Source organism: Solanum lycopersicum, chromosome 9, assembly GCF_036512215.1.
Source record: "Solanum lycopersicum chromosome 9, SLM_r2.1".
Lineage (NCBI taxonomy): Eukaryota > Viridiplantae > Streptophyta > Magnoliopsida > Solanales > Solanaceae > Solanum > Solanum lycopersicum.
The window spans coordinates 63,435,441-63,458,960 of NC_090808.1; the positions used below are offsets into that span (position 1 = coordinate 63,435,441).

Sequence of the window (23,520 nt, forward strand, 5' to 3'; positions counted from 1 at the left end):
CTTTTAAGGTTGAATTTTTTTTTGGGTTTCAATCAATAAGGAAGTATCCAACAGCCTGAAGTTACAGTGTTTGGTACGACAATGAGCAATTCAAACTAGAGTAAAAGAAACAAATAAACACTGTTTTGTAAGGTCAAATTATGTGACAAAATCATCCTGTTTTTCTAATTTACCATATTAAGTAATACAAGATGTTGCATGAGAACAGTAAATAGTAATCTTGTACATCCTAAACCTCCACAATGTACAGGTAGCAAATGACTGAGACTAGTCTTTCAGAATCTGGGTCTTGTACATCCTAAACATCAAGGTTTGCATCATGCACGGTAGGATGGGGACTATCCCGAGAAATCTGACGGCCCCAACAAGACACACCAGGATAGTAACACCTCTCAGTTAGGACTGGATAGTTTTCCAGATCAAGAGAATCAGATATAATGGCCTGCACAGTGACAGCATGGGGAAGATACAATTGTAAGACCCTACACAATCTTCATAGGCCCGCCCAACTTGTAAACCTCGAATCTTCCTCAGGAACTATCAATCTGTAATGATACAGAAAGGCTTTACCAGCTGAAGAATGATATAGACAATTAAAACAAAATCTAGAAAAAACACACTCCCAGCTTTCGTTTTTTTGAAGTACCTGGAACATGAACCTAGTAGGTAAACATTGTAATGGGTGTTCGCTTTAGTTATCTATACACAATCAAACAAGTTTGGCAAGAAGTTTCAAGAGGCAACAGAGAAGAGTTGAGTAATTCTTACACAGAACTTAGGTACTATTTATTCACCGAGCAGGCAACACAAGTAGTTTGCTGGACTGCCACAAGACTCGCATGAAACCAAATTTTCTTTCAGCTTGATCAAATGATGTTCCAGTTAATTCTGATGGGTAAGGAAGCTTAGCAGACCTCTCAACCTTGAGATCAATAATATCCACGACACAGGTCCCTAGCTCCTCCAGGTCCCTTTGATACCACTTGCCACTGACTTGACATACCTTTCCTCTTCCTATCTCTTCTGCTTTCTCGTTTATAAGCACAACATAATCCCCTGCCACACACACTGCCGGTTCTGATGAAGCTGCAGGCACAGCGGTTGTGTTTTCTGTAAGACAAGTGCTGCTCGGTGCCAGGCCAGTTAGCCTCGGTGCATTTTCTCTAGCAGCAGAGAGGATACCAACATCCTCGACAGGACTTCCAGGTGAGCCACAAGGTAGCAGAGTGAGCAACCCACCTTGTTTGTCAAGACTATCCCCTTCAGACAACACACGCCCATCCTTTGCAGCACGAGCTAACCTTGCTTTCCGATTGTTTAGCCTGTGTGTTCAAAATGGAAATGATTCTTCAGCATGACGACAAGATAGAGACATACCTCATTAAATCAGATTGAAACCTATTTGTATGTCTTCTTTTCTTTTGTTATCTCTCGGAGAATAAGTGACTTATTCGTGCATTTTCTCAATAAACGGCACACTTATTAGATAGGAGTACATGCAGCAAAACAAAGTTGCAGTTCGATACACCAGTAGAACTCTGATAGGCTCTTAGATAATTTTGTCGACTCAACATGCCATTGGACTGACATCTATCTTTCACAAGATAATAGGAGGTGTAACAGTAACTTGGGCTTTCATGGATGCTGACACTCATATGGGAAAGCAGTACACAGGTGTATAAACTAAAAAGAATAAATCATTTAGCCTCGTAATAAACATATTTAGACCCACACCCTTCTGACAGTAGAATAGATCTAGATAAACTATTTAAAGTTGTTAAGAAAATAAAAGAAATATCGCCTTACCAATTCTTGAGCTGTGATTTTGTAACCTCTGATCCCTGGAAACAAAGCAGGAACATATTAGGGAGAAAAGACTAATTAGTTGATAGAAAAGAGCAGAAACAAAAACAAAGTGCATGGGGCTTGTGACATACATGATCACTTAATTTTACAGCCCACTTTTCTAATAAGTTTTTATTTCGCTGCATATCAGGCTCCCCCATAAGGGCCTTCTCGACCAGTGATATCTGCTTATCATTCATTATGGTCCGCTTCCGTTTCCTTTGTTGCTTCTCTTCATGCTGAGCTTCAACTGTTTCGTCTTCTCTAACCTCTCCAGGACCATTGCAATTTATTTGCTCAACTTTCCCAACTTGATCTGTTGGGTGCCTACTTCGCGTGGAGCTGGAATCTGACCCACTTGTTTCCACATTCTGAGTCTCAATATCCTTCATCTCTATACATGTAGCTATAAATCTTTCGTGTTCTATCATTTCACCTTTTGTCCCAGCCTCACCTGATTGACCTGCGTCATTGGTCCTGGAATTGAGTTGGTTCAATCTTTGCAGAGATGAATTATCCAGTATGTCCTCCCTAGAGTTTGCACTTCTGTTGTTAAGACCCAGGGATACTTCCCTGAGTTGAGGGGGCAAGTATCCCCCCAGGTTCTGAGCCTCCTGGAGAAAAAAAAAATTAATTCGTTCCTATAAATCAAATTTAAGCCAATTAAAGAAAGATAACAAAAGCCCACTAGAATAAATTGGTAAAATAAACTTCAAGCCATCATTATGTCCAATTTAACAGTATCCTTCAGTTGATTGAGTCACTTGCCAGCAAAATATCTATTTCTGCTAACAAAGTGGTCATATTATGCAGGAACAATCATGTTTGGTTCACAAGAAATTCATATTCATTATTTTATTTTGTTTTGAGAACTAAAATTCATATTCATTATTTTCTCCCCAAGAGAATTCCAGATTATTGAGGAGACCTGCATGATTGCATAGACAACTTCTTATCTCTTTGCCAGACGGTAAAATTATGCGCATATATATGACCATATCACCCAAAGTAGACAACCACTGCTTTCCTCCTCTCACCGAAACTAATGTGCATACAGCCATTTCCCAAAGAATAAACAACAATACTTCCCCCTCCTCGGGCCAACTGCTCCTCTCCCTCAGCATGTGTGTCTGGCACCAATTTTGTCACAATGTTACTGTATGATAAACAACGACTCCAAGTTTACAGCGACACAACCCTCTAGAAAAGAAGGATCACAAAGATTTAAAATGTCCAACATTCCAACTAGGTGCTCTCTAACAGTTCTGCCAGATAGAGTTGCAAAGCAGAAATAGTCAGGATCCCATGTTGTCGTTATTCTCTTCGTCTAGCCAAAACTAGCAACCTTTCAAGGATAATGAGTAAGGAGCAGCAGAGGTTCCCTAGAACTATTTAAACGAAGTGAACCCATATCCTTGAACCACAATTTTATGTATGTTAGAACCTAGAAATATTTTTAAAGAAGTGAAAGTGTGAAACAGTAAAATGCATTATCTCAAAGAGGGAGTTTCTCCCTACCAATTTTTCCACAAAACAGTCCAGGTGCACATCATGTCACCAAACGAAGACCAACTTTGTATAACATTTTATGATAAAGGTAACGTTTTGTATATCAATCATCAGCTCAGAGCTGGTAACCAAAACATTACAACATATCCTATACCACAGGAGTGTGCCTACCAAACAAAAACATAAAGAAAAAGCAAAACTATCACTAGATTCTCCCTCATCTTATAAGGATCCTAGGATGTCTACAATAGCCACAGGATCACCTACATACTCTGAACTACACCAATAGCAAAAAGTGATAATGCACTTCATATTAATCTTGTGCAATGGACTTTCTTTCCATATGGTCCACCAAATAACTGCTGGGACAATTCTCAATCTGCTCTTCTCTATGCTTCCATTGCCCTCCAAATTCCAACTTTCTAGTGCTTGTCCTGTTCTTTCAGGAACAGTCCAGCTTATACCTCTGAAACTGGTAGGAACAGTAGCGGACTCAAGATTGTTATTAAGCAGTGTCAATGGTTGTAGTAACAAGTATAATTATGCTAGAATGACTAGAACCCATGATTTCAAGAGGTGTCAATGCTTACATATGTATTTACTAAACCAAAATTGAAGTAATTTTCCGACGAAGGGATGTCGTTTGACACCCCTCAGCCAAAGGTGGGTATGCCACTGGGAAGGAAGGAATGGCTAATTGTCTCAGCAAACTGCTCACATAAGCAACAACTTCGGCACAACTCTATTCCCCTCTTCAAAATTTCCCAACTTTGTAAAACTTAATAATCTCCCAACTTATTGATTATTTGTTTAGAACTTAATCTCCCAACTTAACGATTATTTTGTTTAAACCTTAAGCTCCCAACTTGTTAGTTATTTGTTTATAACTTTATCTCATAACTTATATATTATTTGTTTATAATATATTTGATTTAAAAGAATACTACTCTATGTTCCTACAAGATTATAGCTAATTAGTCATCTTTATGCACGCCACTTTCTAGTGACAGAATTGATCAAATATTGCACTACTTAATTAAGAATTAATGTGACATTTGCTTAATTATAAAATAAGTCACATTTAATCCAAAGAATACAATAAATTCAACAAGAAATACAGCAGGCAGGTGAGATTGGATTAAACCAATTGAAAATCCAGAATACACCTAATAATCTTCTAAGACTAGGTTTTAACAGCTTGTTACAAGACAAGAATTCCTCAAACATGCTTCCCTAAATTTTATCCAGAAGCTTAGTTCAATATCACATTGAATTAGGACAAAATGACAATATCAACAAGATTACTAAGGGCTGGTGAATGCTCCACGGCAAGAGTCCAGTAAATAAGTAATGCAGTACTATAAATAGGGGAAAAAAGGATTTTGTTGTGGATGCGTTTGTGGGTAAGTCGTATGTTCATCACCAGACTCAATCATTCTCTAAAAGTTTTAACAGATTTACCAAATGAGAAAAAAATAAAGAGTATTAGAGGATTTACCTGAACTCGGTTTTCTGTGAACGGAGTAACCAGAGATTCTAACTGTGTGATGAACACCCTTCAGAAAAAATGTGGCAACATTAATATTAAATATTAGAAAAGAAAATGATTAAATTGTGTTTCTTGCATAATCTTTTTACAAGATGCAGAGCCTTCTATAGAAGATGCTGCCGTTGAGTCTAATGAATCAAGCAACACATGGTACCATAGTGAGCATGATGTTGCAGTTACGGAACACGGCAACCACAAAGAAAATCATACAAGATGGAAACTTTAAGGTTCAAATGTGAGAATAAGAAGGAAGCCAGATTCTTAGTCACCTTAAAAGCTGCACGTCCTCCTCATTCAGAAAAGTAGGTATCAGGGACTCTGCGTGACTTAACAAGGAACCTACCAGGCACAAGTAAGTCAATGGCAAAGCACATAACTTAAAACTGGAAGACATGCTTCAAAATAGCGATGCTTACCAAGGTTTCGCCTAACGGTAGCTGCTTTTTGAGGATCAGAAAATGTTATAAAACCTTCTGAGGTATTAGAAACTTCTGTTCTCAAACACTGAACAAACTTGTTAAGAAAAAGATCCTTCTCCTCTGCAATCAGAACTAGTATGATTTAGCAAATAAACAGGTAGCAGCACTATACATCAAGAGAGTCAAGAATTTATACCTTTGCAGATATCAGGAACAAAACAGTGGAGATTTGCTAATACTTTGACCAACAACGATGTTCTTTGATGTGGATAAGACAGTCTAGGTACATTGGAAGGAACAAAAGTTGACTCTGTACTCATTGCATTTAACTGATCAGAAAATGGAAACAAATCCAATACCCATCCAGCTGCAGCAAAAGGGTCATATTCCAAAGTAGCATCTTCTTCACGTATTGGAAGGTCAGATGAGCACCAAGTAGAAAGGAACTCTCCATGCGTGACAGAAAAGATTCCCGTCAAAATTTCAGTCTGAAGGAATGCATAACAAGGTAAATTTGAAAATTGGATCTCTTGGGAGATAAGAATAGCCATGGAAAATAAAAAAAACATATATTTTATATATATATAAAGAAAAAAAAGAGAGAGATAACTTCGTTCTTGAACAGAAAACACAATTATTTTTTGAAACTGGTAACATTTGTATTTCAAATAGTACTTAGGTAGTACTGAAAAACCATATTTACAAAAGCAGATAGGAAGTATAATCTATCCAAAAAACTGGACCAAATCTAAATGGATCCTACAACATCTATGATTGACTCAGTTTCATTGGAGTAGACATTTGTATACCAAAAGCAGAACAACAAAATACTTTTAAGCTTAACTTCCTGCAGGTTGTTGTTCCTATTCTCAAAACATCTCTCATTTCTCTCCTTCCGTATGGTCCACCAAATACTAGCAGGGATCCTCCTCCAACAGAAAACACAACTATAGACAGAAGTCAAGAGATGTTCTCAGGCACAGGTTTTGAGGTCCTTTTTTGAAGTTCCTTCTGCACTTTGAAATTTCTTTTCCGATGGACTTCCTCCGCCAGAGATCTCCATTCTCCTTTTTTTTCCCTTTCAGTTAAGACTCTTCCTTCATTTCTATGGAAAACAGAATTTACTTTCGAGCAGGGGGGAAATCCTACGACATCACGGAGGCAAGATCCAGAGGGTAAACACGGTACGACTGGGTAGAAAATGCTAGGTACCATTTGAGATGGATGGTACTGAGTACAGGGGCACTCATTTGGATCTGCAAAAGGCTCAGTGAATCTTCAGCCTTCAGGGGAAAGAACCACAAAGCTTGGAGATGCAGGGTTATTCTACAAATATTTTTCTATCCCTAAAGGTTGATCAATATGGGAGATTTATTTCACTGAATACGATCAAAGGGAAGGACAGAGCAGTTCTCATAGTGGCAAGGTCTGCGTACACTCTACCATCCCCGACCCCACTTGTCCACTTGTGGGATTTCACTGGGTATGTTGTTGATGTCATGGACATGATGCAGAATTTCCAAAAATAGGCAATTGCGTTACAGGAAAATCCTTTAGCAACTATTATAGGGAAAAAGTATCTTCTTACAAAGTGAGTGGTGATAAATGACCGAAAATTTGAGTCGTCAGAGAAGATGTCAGCTAGCCGCATTGCATTGAGTTGTAACTGTCCTTTTGGATAAATTTTGTCTGATGGAGCGACAGATTGCTGGACATCCATTCCGAACATTTTCTTCAGTAAATTAAGAACCTAGACTAACAAAATTGCATCAAACGAGCTGTCTGCTTTGATAAATTCAAATTTCCAACTACAAAGATAAGTAGAAGTATAGACTGATACACTAGCATGCAGTTCGAGACTATTTACATCTTAACAAGCATCCAGCAGGATATAACATACAGTATCTAAATTGAGTTATTTTAACCTCTTAAAGCAGCTATTTTTTTTTACTGGTGGAAACTGTTGAGCTTTCAAAGTGATTTCCGTAAGTTGTCTTTCCATCACAAGCAGGGGCAGTGCCCACCTCATGCCATTTAACAATGAGTGATTCCTTTATCCTATCTGTAAATACCCTTTCCTATATAATGTCATCCCCAATCAGTTGTCTCCTTTGTAACCCCCCTTATGCTGGATTTTCTTTAAGATAGAGTGCACATGATTCATCAACAAAAAATCAACCCATATTTATAAAATCAAAAAATTTAGGTATCCTGGAGTTTCCACGACATGGTCACCTCTTCACATTAAGGAGGATTGGGAACCTTTTATTGCTCCAAAGGGCCATTGACTTAAACTTTATCTTTACCGGTATGTAATTTATAAAATTGTTTAGTCTCTAGTTTTCTTGACTTATTAATGACTTCCGTCAATCCGGTCTTGCAAAAGTTAAGGTTATAACTAACATAAGAACAGGTAGTGTCCATGCGAACAAGATAAACTGAAAATGAATGAGGTTGAGTTTCTACAGCAATATCAGTTAGTGTGGTTTATTGTCTACTTTGTGTCTGCATACATGATATGAAAATTAATTTAACAATCATATCTTGGTTTTATCACAGTGGTCAGTTGATAGCCACAAGGACAATACAAGTCAGTGCGACGAGTTTTGATTAGGGGAAGAGAAGATAAATCTGTCATTCTTCTATAAATCAAGAATAGTTAGTCAATAACGGGCCATGCGAGAACCAAAAGATCCACTGGTCACACCCAATAGTGAATCATCAAAAAGAAAAATTGTCTGTCTCACACTAAATAATTCACCCCCTGGGTAGCAACTTGAAAAGAGAGAAAAAAACAGCGTCTAGAGACAGACCTCAAGAGCAATAGATTTTGCTAAATCAAGGCTTGCAGGAGTGCTGGCAACTTCATCCAAGTAAGATAGACTATCTGCTTCACAAAGATTCAATAACTGCAGAAAAATGGTGCATTAAAATTCATTCCTACAAAAAAAAAAGCTTATACTAACTGTTCTCAGAAAAATTCACAAAGCCTTGAGCAATAAGAACAGCAGAAGATCCCACTACCAGTTGGACTTACAATAGTTAATACTTTAGATTTCAATCTTGATACAGCAGCAACAATCGAGGAGGATACAGTAACTAAGGGAGATACGTCTAAGCGCAAGACAACTTGTGCCAACAGAAGAACTCTGCCTTTGCTGCTCAACTCCTGCCATTGATTAAGAACACTCAATTCACTAAGAAGAAAACACACAAAGTTAAAATAAGAAATCTTTTTAATCACATAAGACAGTTAAGAAACACATTGAAGACTTCAAATGCTTGCACGAATTATGAACAGAACTCATCACAATAAATGCCAAGAAAATCAGTTTTGAGCAACTACTACTACCAGACCTCAATCAGTTTTATATGCTGGTAAATAGCTTCATAGTGCTGTAAAAGCAAAAAAGGAACAGAAAATATTCGGAAAACTGAGATAACACAGCAAACACATAACATAAATGTTGAAGTATGAGTTGGGACCAAGACAGCAAGAGGAAGTTGAAGATAGGTAATCCATTACTCCCTCTTGAACTTGCAGTAGTTACATTTAGTCGATTTTATTCTGTTTTTATATCATATTGTTCTCATGAGATAGGAAACTTTATTCCATAATCCACTATATCATAAAGCATGTCAAGGGACAAGGATGCTCAGTAAAGAAAGCAGGATCATTGCACCAAGGGTGTGGCATGGTGGTCAATGAAGTGGTTGAGAACCCTGAGTCTCAGGTTCAAAACTCAGCGGAGACAAAACAAAACAACAGGTGATTCTTCCCATCTGTCCTAGCCTTGGTGGACAGAGTTACCTAGTACTTGTTGCTGGTGGAAGGTATCCCGTAGAATTAGTCAAGGTGCGCGAAAGCTAGCCCAGACACCACGTCATCAGGAAAAAATGACAGGTTCATTTGTGCATCATGTTTGGCTCTATTAGACAATTGTAGATTCACTCTACTTAGGCTAAACCTGAACAATAAAAGCCATTCTTTTTCCAAGTTTCCAGCAGTCATTTTTGTTTCAGGTAAAATATCCATATAATTCTGGGGAAAAACCTTATTCTTAACAAGTCGCTCCCGAAATAATTTCTGCTGACATAGTGACTGAAGAAACTGTAGAGAAGCCTCGCACTGCTGGCAGAGATGGTTTAAAGTTTCTTCAGCTTTAAGACCATATGCCTGCCTGGAATGAGCATGATCAGCTGATAAATTCCTCTGCAGAATTTTGATATCAGCAGTAACAGCAGCAAAGGCAGAATCCATGAGTACATCTACCTGCCAAAGAAAGAGGATGCTCCTCACTCTCAGAACAATCTATCAAATACAAAAGTGATGCATACACGTAGCACACTCTTGTTTTAATCCGACGTGACAGACTTTCATTATTCATACACAGAGAAATTAACCTTGTTATATGCAAGCAAAACTTGAGCAAGCTCAAGCCATTGTGAAGATATACAGACAGTCAATAAGTAGAGACTGGAAGCAACCAATGTAGAATGCAAGAGAACCATATCATTTGAAACCTGAAAATATGAGATAGTGTTAAACAGTCCTCATCACAGATAACATAGAAATACAAATATTGAAAATCTAGGTGAGGGGAAAACAACCTTTCTGTAAGTACAGAGAACAACTAGAGAATAGAAGACTAGATCAAGCAGCTGTTCTGATACTTTCACATCATCAAGCAATATCTGAAACAAGTAAATACAGATTTCAGCATGAGCCTTTTTTTGTCACAACATACAATAGGAAATTGTCCATGACCTGCTCACATTTTCACCAACATGAAGAAAAATGGAAATATACAAGTATAAGTGCACTCACAAATATTCAGCTTAGAAGAATTGTATGTGTATATATTTTATAGGAAATTTAAGTTATCTTTCTTAATTATATAGCTGTAGAATGTCAAAAGTGCAACCTTTTGAGAAGAGAAATAAATTCGCAGGTCACAAGATCAGCAACTCGAGACAACTAACATTCAATACAGCAACATATAACAAACATATCCATGACAGCTGCAAAACCATGCTCAAATAGACTCTTTCCATCCCAAATAAAATAATTAGTTCAGAATACAAGGCGTGAGGTATCTACATTTGGTGCAACTCCAAACATCGATTCCTTAAATTTACATGATATAGATGTTATATATTTAACACAATATTGTTCAATACATTTGCGAATGTAAAGATAATTGCAGTCAACAAAGAAAAACTGTAACTCCCCAACTAGTAATAGTGTCAGTAAAATGAGCAACAAAAACTACTAATTGTTTATGATTTCTTTACTATTATCTTGCTTGACAACCTTCCCTTTTTTTTTCTCCTTTTTTTATCCCAATACATTAATGTTATAGAGAAACACAAACACTCCATTTGCCCACAAAGAGAACGGGAGGAGCAACAGAATATAATATAACAACCATCAAATCGGCTCTTGTATTACCTAACAGTCATGTAAAACAAAACAGCGTAGCTGATGACATAAGTAAACAAACAAATAATAAGGTGTCACCTGTTCTATTTTTGGATGGCGTGATGCTAGATCACCCAAGGAGTGCAACAGTTGAAAACCAGATAGCAAGTATTTGAGTAAGCCTGCATTTCCTTCCGATCCCAAAATCACCGCAATAAGGTGCAAAGCAAGATATCTTGCAAGTCTTTCTACATCAATCTTCAAACATAAGAATGTGTCAGCAAGCCTAAAAGACTAAAGACATAATTTAACCAAAATGGAATAATAAAGAAGATAACACAGTGCCATGGCCATTAAGAGTTTCAACCTGTATGTTTAACCCATTTTCAGGTGTGTATTGAAGCATATTATTTTCAGCTTCTCTTATAAGCCTGCTCAGCTCCTGAGAGCTGAGACCATGTAGTCCTTTCACAGCTGAAATTAGGTCAAGTGCCTATTATCAAAAGAAATATATGAGATAAACATGCACGATAGAGCACAGCTGAACAGTTGATAAGTGGTCATATGGATCGCAATCCCAAACCAGTTGGGGTTGGCAATGTGAATCCTCCATATCCATTCTGTTTTTTATATGTTCATTTCATTCCAAATTTCCAATGCATATTCCATCTTACTTCTACTTATCCAAAACCCATTACACAATCAATCTGATAGCACTCGACATATATAAGCATCAGAAACGCAGACATTTATTTCGCTGGATTCAATGCTGGTGAATAAAATGCAACTACATTCACTATTTTTAAGCATGCAACAGATGTTTCCCTCTTTCTAATTCCATTAAATTGGCAAAACATTTCAAAACAGTAAACACGCACACACGCACACTCAAAAAAAAAACATACATACATACATACAAAATAGAAACTGTTCCTTCGGGAATATTAACTTCTCTCTTCTTATCTTTTGCAATTAAATTTTCCCATCTTCCTCCCTATTAACTATCACGCATTCATACTCCTTAGTCTTTACAGACCAATATCAGTGAGTGCCCCTTTAGAAACATCAAAAAGGTTAGCTGCTACTGCATCAAAAATTAAGTTCATGTTTGTAACTGTGGCAATTTTTTTCTTTTTTCGGGCGTTCAACTCCGGAAAAATGTCCAAATTACTCACAAAAACTCAACACCAACTCCAATATGTATTCATGGCGAAACACACCTTCAATTTTCACTTTAAAAAAAAAAACTACTACTTCTTTTCAATTACTCGCAGTTTTCATGGACAAATAAATCCCCTTTTTTTTTCTTCAACTTACAGGATCGATAGGTTTTGCAGTAGAGCTTAATAGCTCGGTGCTGCATGATATTCCTTCTTCATTCAAAATCCTCATAGTTGAAATCCCCCAAACTGAAGAAACCAGAATGCTCCAACCCAACTGCAAAAGGGTACCAATAGGGTTAAAATTCTTCCCAAAACTCTCAAATACAACTAAATAACACCAAAATTGTACCAAATCAAAAGGGGTTAAACAACCCCAAATGCCTAACCAGTATAAATATCACAAACTCAACAAAATAAAAGAAAAAAATCACACCCAAAATCAGAAAAAAATTAAAGAGCAACGAAACCTGAGCTTCTCGAATTTCACCAGTGAAGTAGCTTGTGTCTGTGGAAGAAGAAAATGGAGTTCACACTAATGACTAATTCTTCTAATTACTGTAAGATTTATGCTCTTCGATTTATATATTATCTCAGTTGACTGTTAAATCAATATATTGTTGTCACTTTCTGATTAATTTAAGATGCATATTAAAATTCTATCAAAGAAAAGTATTTATTATAAATTTAAATCCAAATATTTTATTTATTACATTGCATTGTTTGATATAATAATAACATAAGCTTTATTTATTTCTATAGACGAATCCAAAATAATTATTTTATAAGTTTCATATTTAAATACTTAATGACGTTCATGCATTATTTACTATTTTAGTAAGCAATAATTTTATAGTATCTTCCTCATTATTTGTTATTCTTGCATATTCTTATATTCATAAATCATTAGTTCAGAATCATATCAATGTTTCATATAGTAAAGCAAGCTTAAAAAAAATTGTGAATCGTCTACGTAGAAATCAAATAGATTATTTACTTCTCGTAGTATATTATTTATAACTTTAACCATAAAAAAAATATACAATTGAAATATATAGCTATAATACATAGTTGAAATTAGTGGTGGACAAGAACAATTAACAAATTGTCTCAAATCAATTTAGTCAATGAAAAGAAATTGATTAGCGGTTTGAATTTACTTTAGCTGGTGTTGAAAAAATTTATCAGAATTGATTTAGTTTAATTTTAATAATATTTGTATTAAGATTTTACCAGAAACTCTGAAAGTTCGAAAAATTAAAAAAACAAATTAATAATTAGAGAAAGTTTAAAAAAAGAATGAGACTAGAAAACTTGATTTTTCATTAGTTTAATTTAATTTATAAATTTGATAATTTAATAGAATCAATATAAATAATTTAATTTAATACTTAAAAGGTCGAATTAATTTGATCCATATACATAACCATGACTAGATGAAACTTCATAATTATGGCTAAGATCATATTGTACTAAAAACTACCAAGATTTGGCCAGACTATTTACGTGAAAATAAGTTAACAATTAAAATTTTATTAATTTATCAAAAAAATATTTGATTATAAATAACAAAGTTATTTTATATGTTCACTTTGAGAAAAAACAATATATAATTGAAATGAAAATTGAATATATATATATATATATATATATATTCAATGGAGTTTCATATAACTTTTTCGTATAGATTTAACTCAAAAAGAAAAAATATAGCTAGAATAAATAAATGTTCCTCTAAAGAATAAATTAAAAAATGTAAAGTTGACATAAAGATTAATAGAGTGCAGACGCAAAATGAGAAAAAACAGATGAATAAACAACTCATCATAAGGTCATTTAAGAAGCACTAATTTGTCTCAGCAAAATCTTGTATGTGTCGTGAATTCAAGATATGAATAGAAAGAAAGATGATCTTGAAATTTGAGATAAACAAATAAGAGCTCGCGGTCATATATGCTAGGATGTTCTTCTAAAGAAAGAAGAAATTAAAAAAAATGTAGAGTTGATATAAGATCAATATGCATATGCAAAATGAAAATGACAGATTGAGAAACTACTCAACAAAATGTCATACCTCGAAGAGCACCAATCTCTTTCGGTGTAATCTTATTTGTGTCGTGAATTAAATCTATAAATGGAAAGAAGGTGGTTTGGGAGTTTGAGATAAACAAATGGGAGCACACGATTATACAACCTATGTTTTCAATAATAATAGTATATGCGTGTGTGCGTTGTGCGTGTGTGTTTGTAAATTAATTTAAATTTTAATTCAATGTATAAATAAAAAGAAAGATAATTTAGGTGTTTGAGATAAACAAATGGTAGTATATAGCCATATAACCTATAATGTTTCTTAAAAAGAAATTAAGAAAATGTAGAATTGACATGAGATTAATATAGTACAAGCGTGAAATGAAAAATAACAGATGAAGAAACAACTCATCAAAAGATCATACCTCAAGGGGTAACAATCTCTTTCAACAAAAACTTATTTGTTTCGCGAATCCAATCTAGGAATAAAAAGAAAAATAATTTCAAGGTTTGAGATGATCAAATGGGAGCACGCTTCCATAGAACCTAGAATTTTCATAGTATGTACATATATAATAAAAAATATTTTATTGAATGTTCTTCAATTTATTGTAACATTGATGAACAACCGATTGAAAATTAATATAATCTTAGAAAAATAAGGAATAATGAATATAAAATATTAGCATCAATAAAATAATATATAACATATTCACATTACCCTTGAAGTATTGGAAATAATATAAAATTATCATTAAATAAGTGGTCAATTTTGAACCCAAAGATGGATGATAAGGGTATTTTGGAGGCAATAGGTGGGTGTGAAGGGTATTTTGGAGCCAATAGGTGGATGGAGGATAATTTTATACCATTTTCAATACTTCGAGGGTATTTTAGACCATTTTCCTATCAAAATATTATAATAAGTTGTTTGTATCTTCATTTAATATTTGAGTTGGGCTCGTTTTTGACTTTATCAACATTAAGAATGTGTTTGGTATGAAAGAAAATATTTTTCGAACAAGCCCTCAGACCCCATCCCCCATCCCCCCACCAAATCAAAAAAAAATTAAAATATTCAAATATTATTTTTTTTAAAATACTTCAAATTTTAAAAGTTTCTATTTTACGTACCGCCACCACCCTCACAATTTTTTTCTTGAATGTTTATTTTAAAAAAATATTTTCAATTTTAGAATTTTCATTTTTTTTGAGCGTGTGTCGTGCGTAAATTGATTTAAATTTTAATTCAATATATGGAAAAAAATGATTTAGGGGTTTGAGATAAACAAATGAGACTTATGATGTTTCTCTAAAAAAAGAGGTTAAGAAAATGTAAAATTGACATAAGATTAATACATTGCAGATGTGAAATGAAAATAAAAGATGAAGAAATCACCCATCAAAAGGTCATAGCTCACGGAGTAACAATCTCTTTCAGCAAAAGCTAATTTGCTTCCCGAATTCAATCTATGAATAGAAAGAAAAATAATTTCAAGGTTTGAGATGATGAAATGAGAGCATGCGGCCATAGAACCTAGAATTTTCAATTTTGATAGTGTGTATGTATATAATAAAACATATTTTATTGGATGTTATTCAATTTATTGTGACATTGATGAGTAACTGATTCAAAATTAATATAATCTTAGAAAAATAAACTATAACGAATATAAAATAATAGCGTAAACAAAATAATAAATATTGTATTTACATTTCAAAAAAATCAAAATATTATAATAAATTGTTTGTATCTTCATTTAATATTTGAGTTAGATGTGTTTTTGACTTATCAACATTAAGGATGTGTTTCGTACGAAGGAAACATTTTCCAAACAAGCCCAGACCCCATCCCCCCCCCCCCTCCACCACCACCATCACCACCACCACCAAACCAAAAAAACTAAAATATTCAAATTTGTTTTTTTAAAAAAATACTTCAAATTTTAAAAGTTTTAATCTTTTACCCACCTACGCTTGATCACCCTACCACGTACCACCAGCACCCTCACAATTTTTTTCTTAAATATTTATTTTTTACAAATATTTTCAATTTTAGAATTTTCATTTTTGTGCGTACGTGCGTGCGTGCGTCGTGTGTGAGTGTGTGTAAATCAATTTAAATTTTAATCCAATGTATGAATAAAAAGAAGGCAAAAATATTCATTACACCCAAAGCTAGAAGCTTTTTATTCGGTGTACACTTAAATTATATTTTGTTTTAATTATTTTCTGAACTTGTTTATTCTTCCATCACGTACACCTTTTTTGTCCACCTGCTCTTATTGTGACTACACGCACGCGACAACTGACAAAAGTGGTGATGGAAATTTTCAACTGGATAATAATAGCCACTTAGATAAATTAATATGGCAAAATATAAATATCAAATCTTCTCACCTTCTCACCTATGCTTCTCACCTTAAACTTTCAGACTAAGCTTCTCACTAGAACTTCTGGACTAAGCTTCTCCCTTAGCTCTAAGAATTGTCATCGACGATGTGAAATTCTTGTAGATTTTAAAGCTTTTGAATCTTTAAGACTTGAAGTTCATAGATTTTGCGGAGTAAAGGCTGATTTCGTGAAACTCCTTTTGAATTTGAGTCTCTCTAGATGTGATGTTGGTCGATTAAATTTTAAATTTGTTTGAAATTCTTATCAAGTAAATGTTAACCTTCGTTTCTTTTACTTTTTATGTACATTTTCCCCTATTTTTCGTTTGAAGTATGCCAAATATTAAAGAAAATGGAGATTTAATAAAAAAATTATCGCTGTAGCTCTATAATGTGGCAAAAAATCACTTCCTCATGCGCCTAGTAGAGTGTGTTGTCAATTTCTACGTTAGGTGGACAATAAAGATGTACATGATGGAGGAATAAACAAGTTCGGGAGTAATTAAAATGAAATATAATTTAAATGTACACTGAATAAAAAGCCTCAAGTACATAGGGGTAATGAGTACTTTTGCCTAAAAAGAAATATGGTTTAGGGATTTGAGATAAGCAAATGGGGCACATGACCATATAACCTATGATGTTTCACTAAAAAAATGAAGAAAATGTAGAATTGACATAAGATTAACAATGTAGGCGTGTAATGAAAATAACGGATGAAGAAACAATTCATCAAAAGGTCATACCTCAAAGAGAAACATCTTTTTCAGCAAAAACTTATTTCATTCCCGAATCCATTCTATGAATAGAAAGAAAATAATTTCAAGATTTGAAATGATGAAATGGGAGCACGCGGCCATAGAACCTAGAATTTTCAATAGTGATAGTGCGTATATATATAATAAAAATATATATTTTTGAATGCTCTTCAATTTATTGCGACATTAATGAGTAACTGATTCAAAATTAATATAATCTTAAAAAAATAAACAATAATGAATATAATATATTAGCGTCAACAAAATAATAAATACCGTATTTACATTTCAAGAAAATCAAAACATTACAATAAATTGTTTGTATCTTCATTTAATATTTGAGTTGGACTTAAGGATGTGTTTGGTACGAAGGAAAACATTTTCCAAACAAGTCCAGACGCCATCGGCCCACCAAACCAAAAAAATTAAAATATTCAAAATTTATTTTTTAAAAAAATACTTCAAATTTTAAAAATTTCAATTTTTTAGCTCCACCTTACCCCTAATCACCCCTACCACCACCACCACCACCCTCCTAATTTTTTTCTTAAATGTTTATTTTTAAAAAATATTTTCAATTTTAGAATTTTTATTTTTGTCGTGCGTCGTGCGTTCGTGTGTGTAAATTAATTTAAATTTTAATTCAATATATGAATAAAAAGAAAGATGATTTTGAAATTTGAGATAAATAAATGAGAGTACGTGACCATATAACCTATGATGTTCCTCTAAAAAAGAAATTAAGAAAATATAGAATTGACATAAGATTAGTACAGTTTAGGCGTGAAATGAAAATAACAGAAGAAGAAACAAGTCATCAAAAGGTCATATCCCAAGGTGTAACAATCTCTTTCGGCAAAATAAGCTTATTTGCTTTCCGAATCAAATCAATGAATAGAGATCAAAATAATTTCAAGTTTTGAGATGATGAAATGGGAGAACGCATCCACAAAACTTAGAATTTTCACTTTCACGTCCCATTCGTCAAAGTTATTGCCTGTCGATTGAAATTTCCATCCTTAGCCGGAGGCGAAACCGTTTGTATCTTCTTTTAATATTTGAGTTGGACACATCTTTCACTTTATCAACAATAAAAATGTTTTTGGTATGAAGGAAAACATTTTCCGAACAAGCCCCCAGACCTCATCCTCCCCCTCCCCCCCTCCCCCACTAAACCAAAAAAATGAAAATATTCAAAAATTATTTTTAAAAAAAATACTTCAAATTTTAAAAGTTTCAATCTTTTATTCCCGCCCTACCTCTAATCACCCCTACCCCTATCACTACCACCCTCACAAGTTTTTTCTTAAATGTTTATTTTTTAAAAATATTTTTAATTTTAAAAATTTTATGTGTGCACGTGCGTGCAACGTGCATGTGTATAAATTAATTTAAATTTTAATCTAATATATGAATAAAAGGAAAGATTATTTAGGGGTTTGAGATAAATAAATGGGGTCAGTGACCATATAACCTATGATGTTCCACTAAAAGAAATTAAGAAAATGTAGAATTGACATAAGATTAATACAATGCAGGCTAATGAAAATAACAGATGAAGAAACAACTCATCAAAAGGTCATACTTGAAGGAGTAACAATCTCTTTTAGCAAAAGCTTAATTGCTTACGAATACAATCTATGAATAGAAAGAAAAATAATTTCAAGGTTTGAGATGATAAAATGGGAGCACGCCACCATAAAGCCTAGGATTTTCAATAGTGATAGCATGTATATATATAATAAAAAAGATTTTATTGAATGTTCTTCAATTCGTTGTGAGATTGATGAGTAATAGATTCAAAATTAATATAATCTTAGAAAAATAAACAATAATGAATATAAAATATTAGCGTCAACAAAATAATAAATACCTTATTTACATTTTAAGAAAATCAAAATATTATAATGAACTGTTTGTATCTTCATTTAATATTTGAGTTGGAAATATCTTTAACTCTATCAACATTAAGAATGTGTTTGGTATAAAGGAGAACATTTTTCGAACAGCCCCAGAACCCATCCCTCCACCAGATAAGAAAAAAATTAAAATATTCAAAATTTATTTTTAGAAAAATACTTCAATTTTTTACCTCCAGCCTACCCCTGATCACCCCTACTACTACCATCACCCTCACAATTTTTTTTCTTCAATGTTTACTTTTGAAAAATATTTCAAATTTTAATATTTTTATTTTTTTTGCTTTTACACCTACCCCGAGCTCATTACCACCACCAAATTTTAATTTTAAAAAGCTTTTTTTTAAAAAAAAATATTGCAAGGTTCTAGGTATATCCCTATCCTAAATCATCATAATGTTACAATAATTGTGATCTAAAGACTTGTAACATTATGATGATTTAAAAAATATTTAAAAATTAAATAAAACTTAGATGATTTATTAACCCTCAAAACCTCGATATATTATATATATATATTTTGGTTCATATAAATAAAAATAACACGCTATACACATTTAAGGCTATATATATCGAGTTATAAACATATTTTTAAAAATAAATTACTTATAGCATATTATTATCGAGTTATAACATATCAATTAAAAAAAATATTTAATTAAAAATAAACTATAGGTAATTATTTAAATACTAAGTAATATATTTAAATTTTAATTTTTATTTTTATAGTTAAAACAATTTTTTTAAATTTTTAAACATATTATAAGTATTAATAGTTTACAATTATCTTTTAAAAATAAATAATAAATTATTATTAATAGTACAGTTACCTTTTTGAAATCAAAAATTAGACTTGAGTTTAATCAACTTCCAACTTTACTGTTGCCCAATAATAACCCACCCCCATCACAGCCTATACACAATCACTATTCATCTTCCCCAACATGCCTCACTCATCACCCATCACGCCTCACATATCAGTTTCTTCCCCAAATTCACAACTCAAAGATTCACAATTACTCTTTCACAACACAATTCAACAATATTGTACGTTTTTAGAACCTTCATAAAGTATTTTCTGTTAAGTTCGTATATAATGTCGAAGAAAATTAGTGGAACACCCCGTAAAAGTCGAAGATTGATTGAGGAGTCATCATCTGATGATTTTCATGTTTCTTCGTTTAATATTTTGACTCAAACTCAAACGCATAAGTCCATTGAGAAAAAGACAGGTAGGTCTGTTAGATCGAAACTTCAAAAAAAAAAAACGAGGCAAAGGAAAGAGGGTCTCCAAAGAAAGGGAAGAAGAGGAAGGGAAAAGCTATCCTAACATCTTCAGAATCTGATTTTGACTTTGTTGATGAAATAAAAAATAAAAAATAAAAAAAAGTCAACAAATGTTGACTTGATCGATCAACAAGAACATCATCAAAAAAGGAGTCAGAGATACAAACTACAAAGAAAGCCAAAAAAGTTGTTAAGGTCAGTAAACCGATTAATTTAAAATTTAATTAAAATGTTATATGTAGGTGAGTTTAATTTTTTATTTTGTTTGACAATCGTATATTGTATGAAATTTGTATGAGTTATGTATGAATTGATTTTTTAGTATTGTGTATGATTTAATTCTTGATTTGTTCGACAATTGGATTTTGTATAAATTTTGTATGAGTTATGTATGAATTGATTTTTTAGTTTTGTATACGAACACTTTATGAGTTTCATAGTCACATTCTAAATTTTTTACAATTATAATATGTATTACCATTGTATAATTTATGTATAAATTTAATATATGAATTGATGTATCAGTCATGTATGAGTATTATTTTGTAGTTTAAAAGTCAAAGATTAGTTTTTTAACAATTGTAATATGTATTAATATTGTATGAACTCTGGTGGATGATATATTAGTTTGTATGACTTGTGTATAAATGTTGTATGAATTGATGTATACATTGATGTATTATTGTTGTATGAATTGATTTGGTTGTCCATTTATATGATAGTGTTTGAATGATGTTTGAATTGATATATAAATTGATGTATTAATGTTTTATGATTTGCGTTTGAAAGTACCTTAGAATTTTATTTCATGCATTCTGTATGAACTCATTTGTTTGTCCATTCATATGACAGTGTATGAATGATGTTTCTATGAAAGTATATATTCCGTTAAACGTATTAATTTAGTATTACCAATTTTATAGGAGAAGAAGGTACACACATTGATCTTCATGTACCAACATGACCGTGTTCGCTGATCTGTTGACCTTCCTCGGTCAAGATAGGTTCCAACAATTTCTGCAAGAAACATCATTTGATTTTTTTTTTATGAATTAGATAACATAAAAATTCAATGTCATTTTTTGCGTCTTATTTTTCTTTTTGAATTTGAAAACAACAGAGATGGCATGCTTGTTATCAATGTAAATATTACGTAGTTACACATTTAATACAAATGTCATACAACAATGATCCACAACGTTATAATTAATTCTTTATTGATTAGTTACTAAACACTGTAAAATGATTTTTTTTTCATAAACCACGTATTAATCGAATCTTCAATTTTAATAAAACGAAAACGTCTATATTGTTCCATATTGTTGCAAATATGGTATATATCAAAACGCAGTGTGAAACAAAAAAGTGCAATAATCTGCATATTGAATAAATTACCAAAAACAAATCAACAAACTATAACAAATACCAACATGACGATTCCACCTTTCACCATGTTTAATTAATATAGATACAATGTTGTCCATCACAACAAATCACGTTTTTTCAACACCAAAATATCTTCAATCACTAAAAAAAATGAAAATGCAATCTGGAAACAATAGAGAGAAACACGACAGCTAGAAAAAAAATAACATATTTTAATGTGATTTCGTTTTATTAGAGCGTTTTAAGGAATCAAATCACAATTTAATTTGATTTCAATTAAATTGAGATTTTAAGGTAAATAATTAATTTGATTTTTCTGGAAATTCTTTAATAGGCGCTAGTCAGTTATTATATTTATTAAACATAACTATTTTAAATAATGAAACATGATATTCTCCATTTAAAAACTGATTCATGATTTTTCTTTAAAAAACAAATATTTAAAATTATTTAAAATCATCCTTTAATTTATAATAATATGCTATAACTTGATATATTAAATGTTATATATTGAAAGACAAACTCTAATGCTATAGCTTGAGAATATTACTATAAAAAATGTTATATACCTAATTTTCACCAGATTATTTTTTCATAAGATTATCTAAGAATTAAACTTCAAACGATCATATTTTTCTGAATATGAAGAAAGGTGATCTATTACCTATCAAATTAAAGGTTTACAAAATCTTTTTTCCAACGCCGTTAAGTTTGCGACAATTGGAGTTTAGAGTAAAAGGTTATGATCATTCTACCTGAGACACTTCATCAGAGATTTCACGGTCTGAGTTTTACGAGTCCAAACTATGACCGTAAATGCATCTATGGGTCATAGATTGGACTCGTGAAATGGGTTCATAGAGTTGAACTTTTCCCTTAATTCCACGGATTCAATCCATGTGTCGTGGATCATTTTACGGGTCGTAAAAAGATTTATGGACAATGTATATCACGTGTATATCATATATAACATCTCTATATCATAATTCTTAAATTTCATTAAAACATTATTTTGAGTTTCTTTTCTCACTTTTCACCACTTCGTCAACCCCAACAACCTCCAAAATCTCTTTTCAACCCTACTAAGTCTTGATAAGTATCTTTATGATCATATAACATAATTTATTAAATTTCTACAAGATCCCAACATCAAATCATCTTTACATTACTAGCTAAATTAATAATTCAATTCTATGATTCAAGACTCTTGATTTTTGAGCTAGTCCATCAAGAATTTTTCCTTCTACGTCAAGTTAAACATATTCCGATAATTTCCTACTAATTTTGACATATAATTATGTGTCCTAAGAAAGAATCTATCATTAAAACATAGGAACAAATGAATTCAAAAATTTCAAGAAAGAGTTTCTTCTCGTTCTTCATCAATTTAGGATTATTCTTCAAGATTTATGGAGATTTTAAGGTATGTAAGACAATCATAGTGAGAAATGTAGCTCTTCATTATGCCCTACACCTACAATTTCAATTAGTAAGATCAGAGCTAAGGTTTTTATCTCAAATTATATGATTACGAATTTCTTTTATCTCTTATAGTTAATTCTTGATTTTACTATAAAAAAATATGATACTTTATATCATTAATGATCATTGATTATGGTTCGTGTTTATTATAGCACATTTATCCTTTTTGCAACTTAAATTGGTGGGTTGAGTTGAAATTGGAGATATCAAAATGAGCTAAAATAGAAATTGAGTTGGGTCATATGATCCGCCTAAGTTTACTTTGGATCCAATGGGTTAAAAATGATTTGAGTCATGACCTAATCGACTTGATACGTTTAATCTCAATAATTTTAATATATTGTTAATTAACTTTAAGCA

The 23,520-nt window shown here is 32.5% G+C and overlaps 1 protein-coding gene across 4 annotated transcripts; it reads right to left on the reverse strand.

Annotated features, from left to right (window-relative positions):
* Positions 1–96: 96 nt before the first annotated feature.
* On the reverse strand, positions 97–12,554 carry LOC101264065 (nodulin homeobox). Of its 4 annotated transcripts, none has more exons than XM_004247428.5 (18): positions 12,375–12,554; positions 12,062–12,181; positions 11,112–11,237; positions 10,844–11,002; positions 9,934–10,017; positions 9,727–9,846; positions 9,377–9,595; positions 8,360–8,491; positions 8,136–8,231; positions 6,911–7,072; positions 5,519–5,810; positions 5,320–5,442; positions 5,173–5,242; positions 4,853–4,910; positions 1,938–2,459; positions 1,807–1,841; positions 769–1,322; positions 97–545 (listed from the first exon to the last, which is right to left on the reverse strand). In XM_004247428.5, the coding sequence occupies exons 2-17, from the start codon at positions 12,134–12,136 to the stop codon at positions 791–793; spliced, it is 2,805 nt and encodes a 934-aa protein (XP_004247476.1). In that variant the 5' UTR covers positions 12,137–12,181; positions 12,375–12,554; the 3' UTR covers positions 97–545; positions 769–790. The 4 variants fall into 4 exon arrangements, with proteins under 4 accessions (XP_004247476.1, XP_010326615.1, XP_069145216.1 ...); XM_010328313.4 differs by having other exon boundaries at positions 5,320–5,454; positions 12,375–12,550; XM_069289115.1 differs by lacking the exon at positions 6,911–7,072 and having other exon boundaries at positions 12,375–12,514.
* Positions 12,555–23,520: the final 10,966 nt, after the last annotated feature.

Coding starts and splice junctions, on each gene's coding strand:
- LOC101264065 (XM_010328313.4), bottom strand. CDS start 12,136: ATGAGGATTTTGAATGAAGAAGGAATATCATGCAGCACCGAGCTATTA. Junction 7,073..8,135: donor CAAAATCTATTGCTCTTGAG/GTCTGTCTCTAG, acceptor TTGTTAGTCTAG/GTTCTTAATTTACTGAAGAA. Junction 1,323..1,806: donor AAATCACAGCTCAAGAATTG/GTAAGGCGATAT, acceptor TTGAACACACAG/GCTAAACAATCGGAAAGCAA.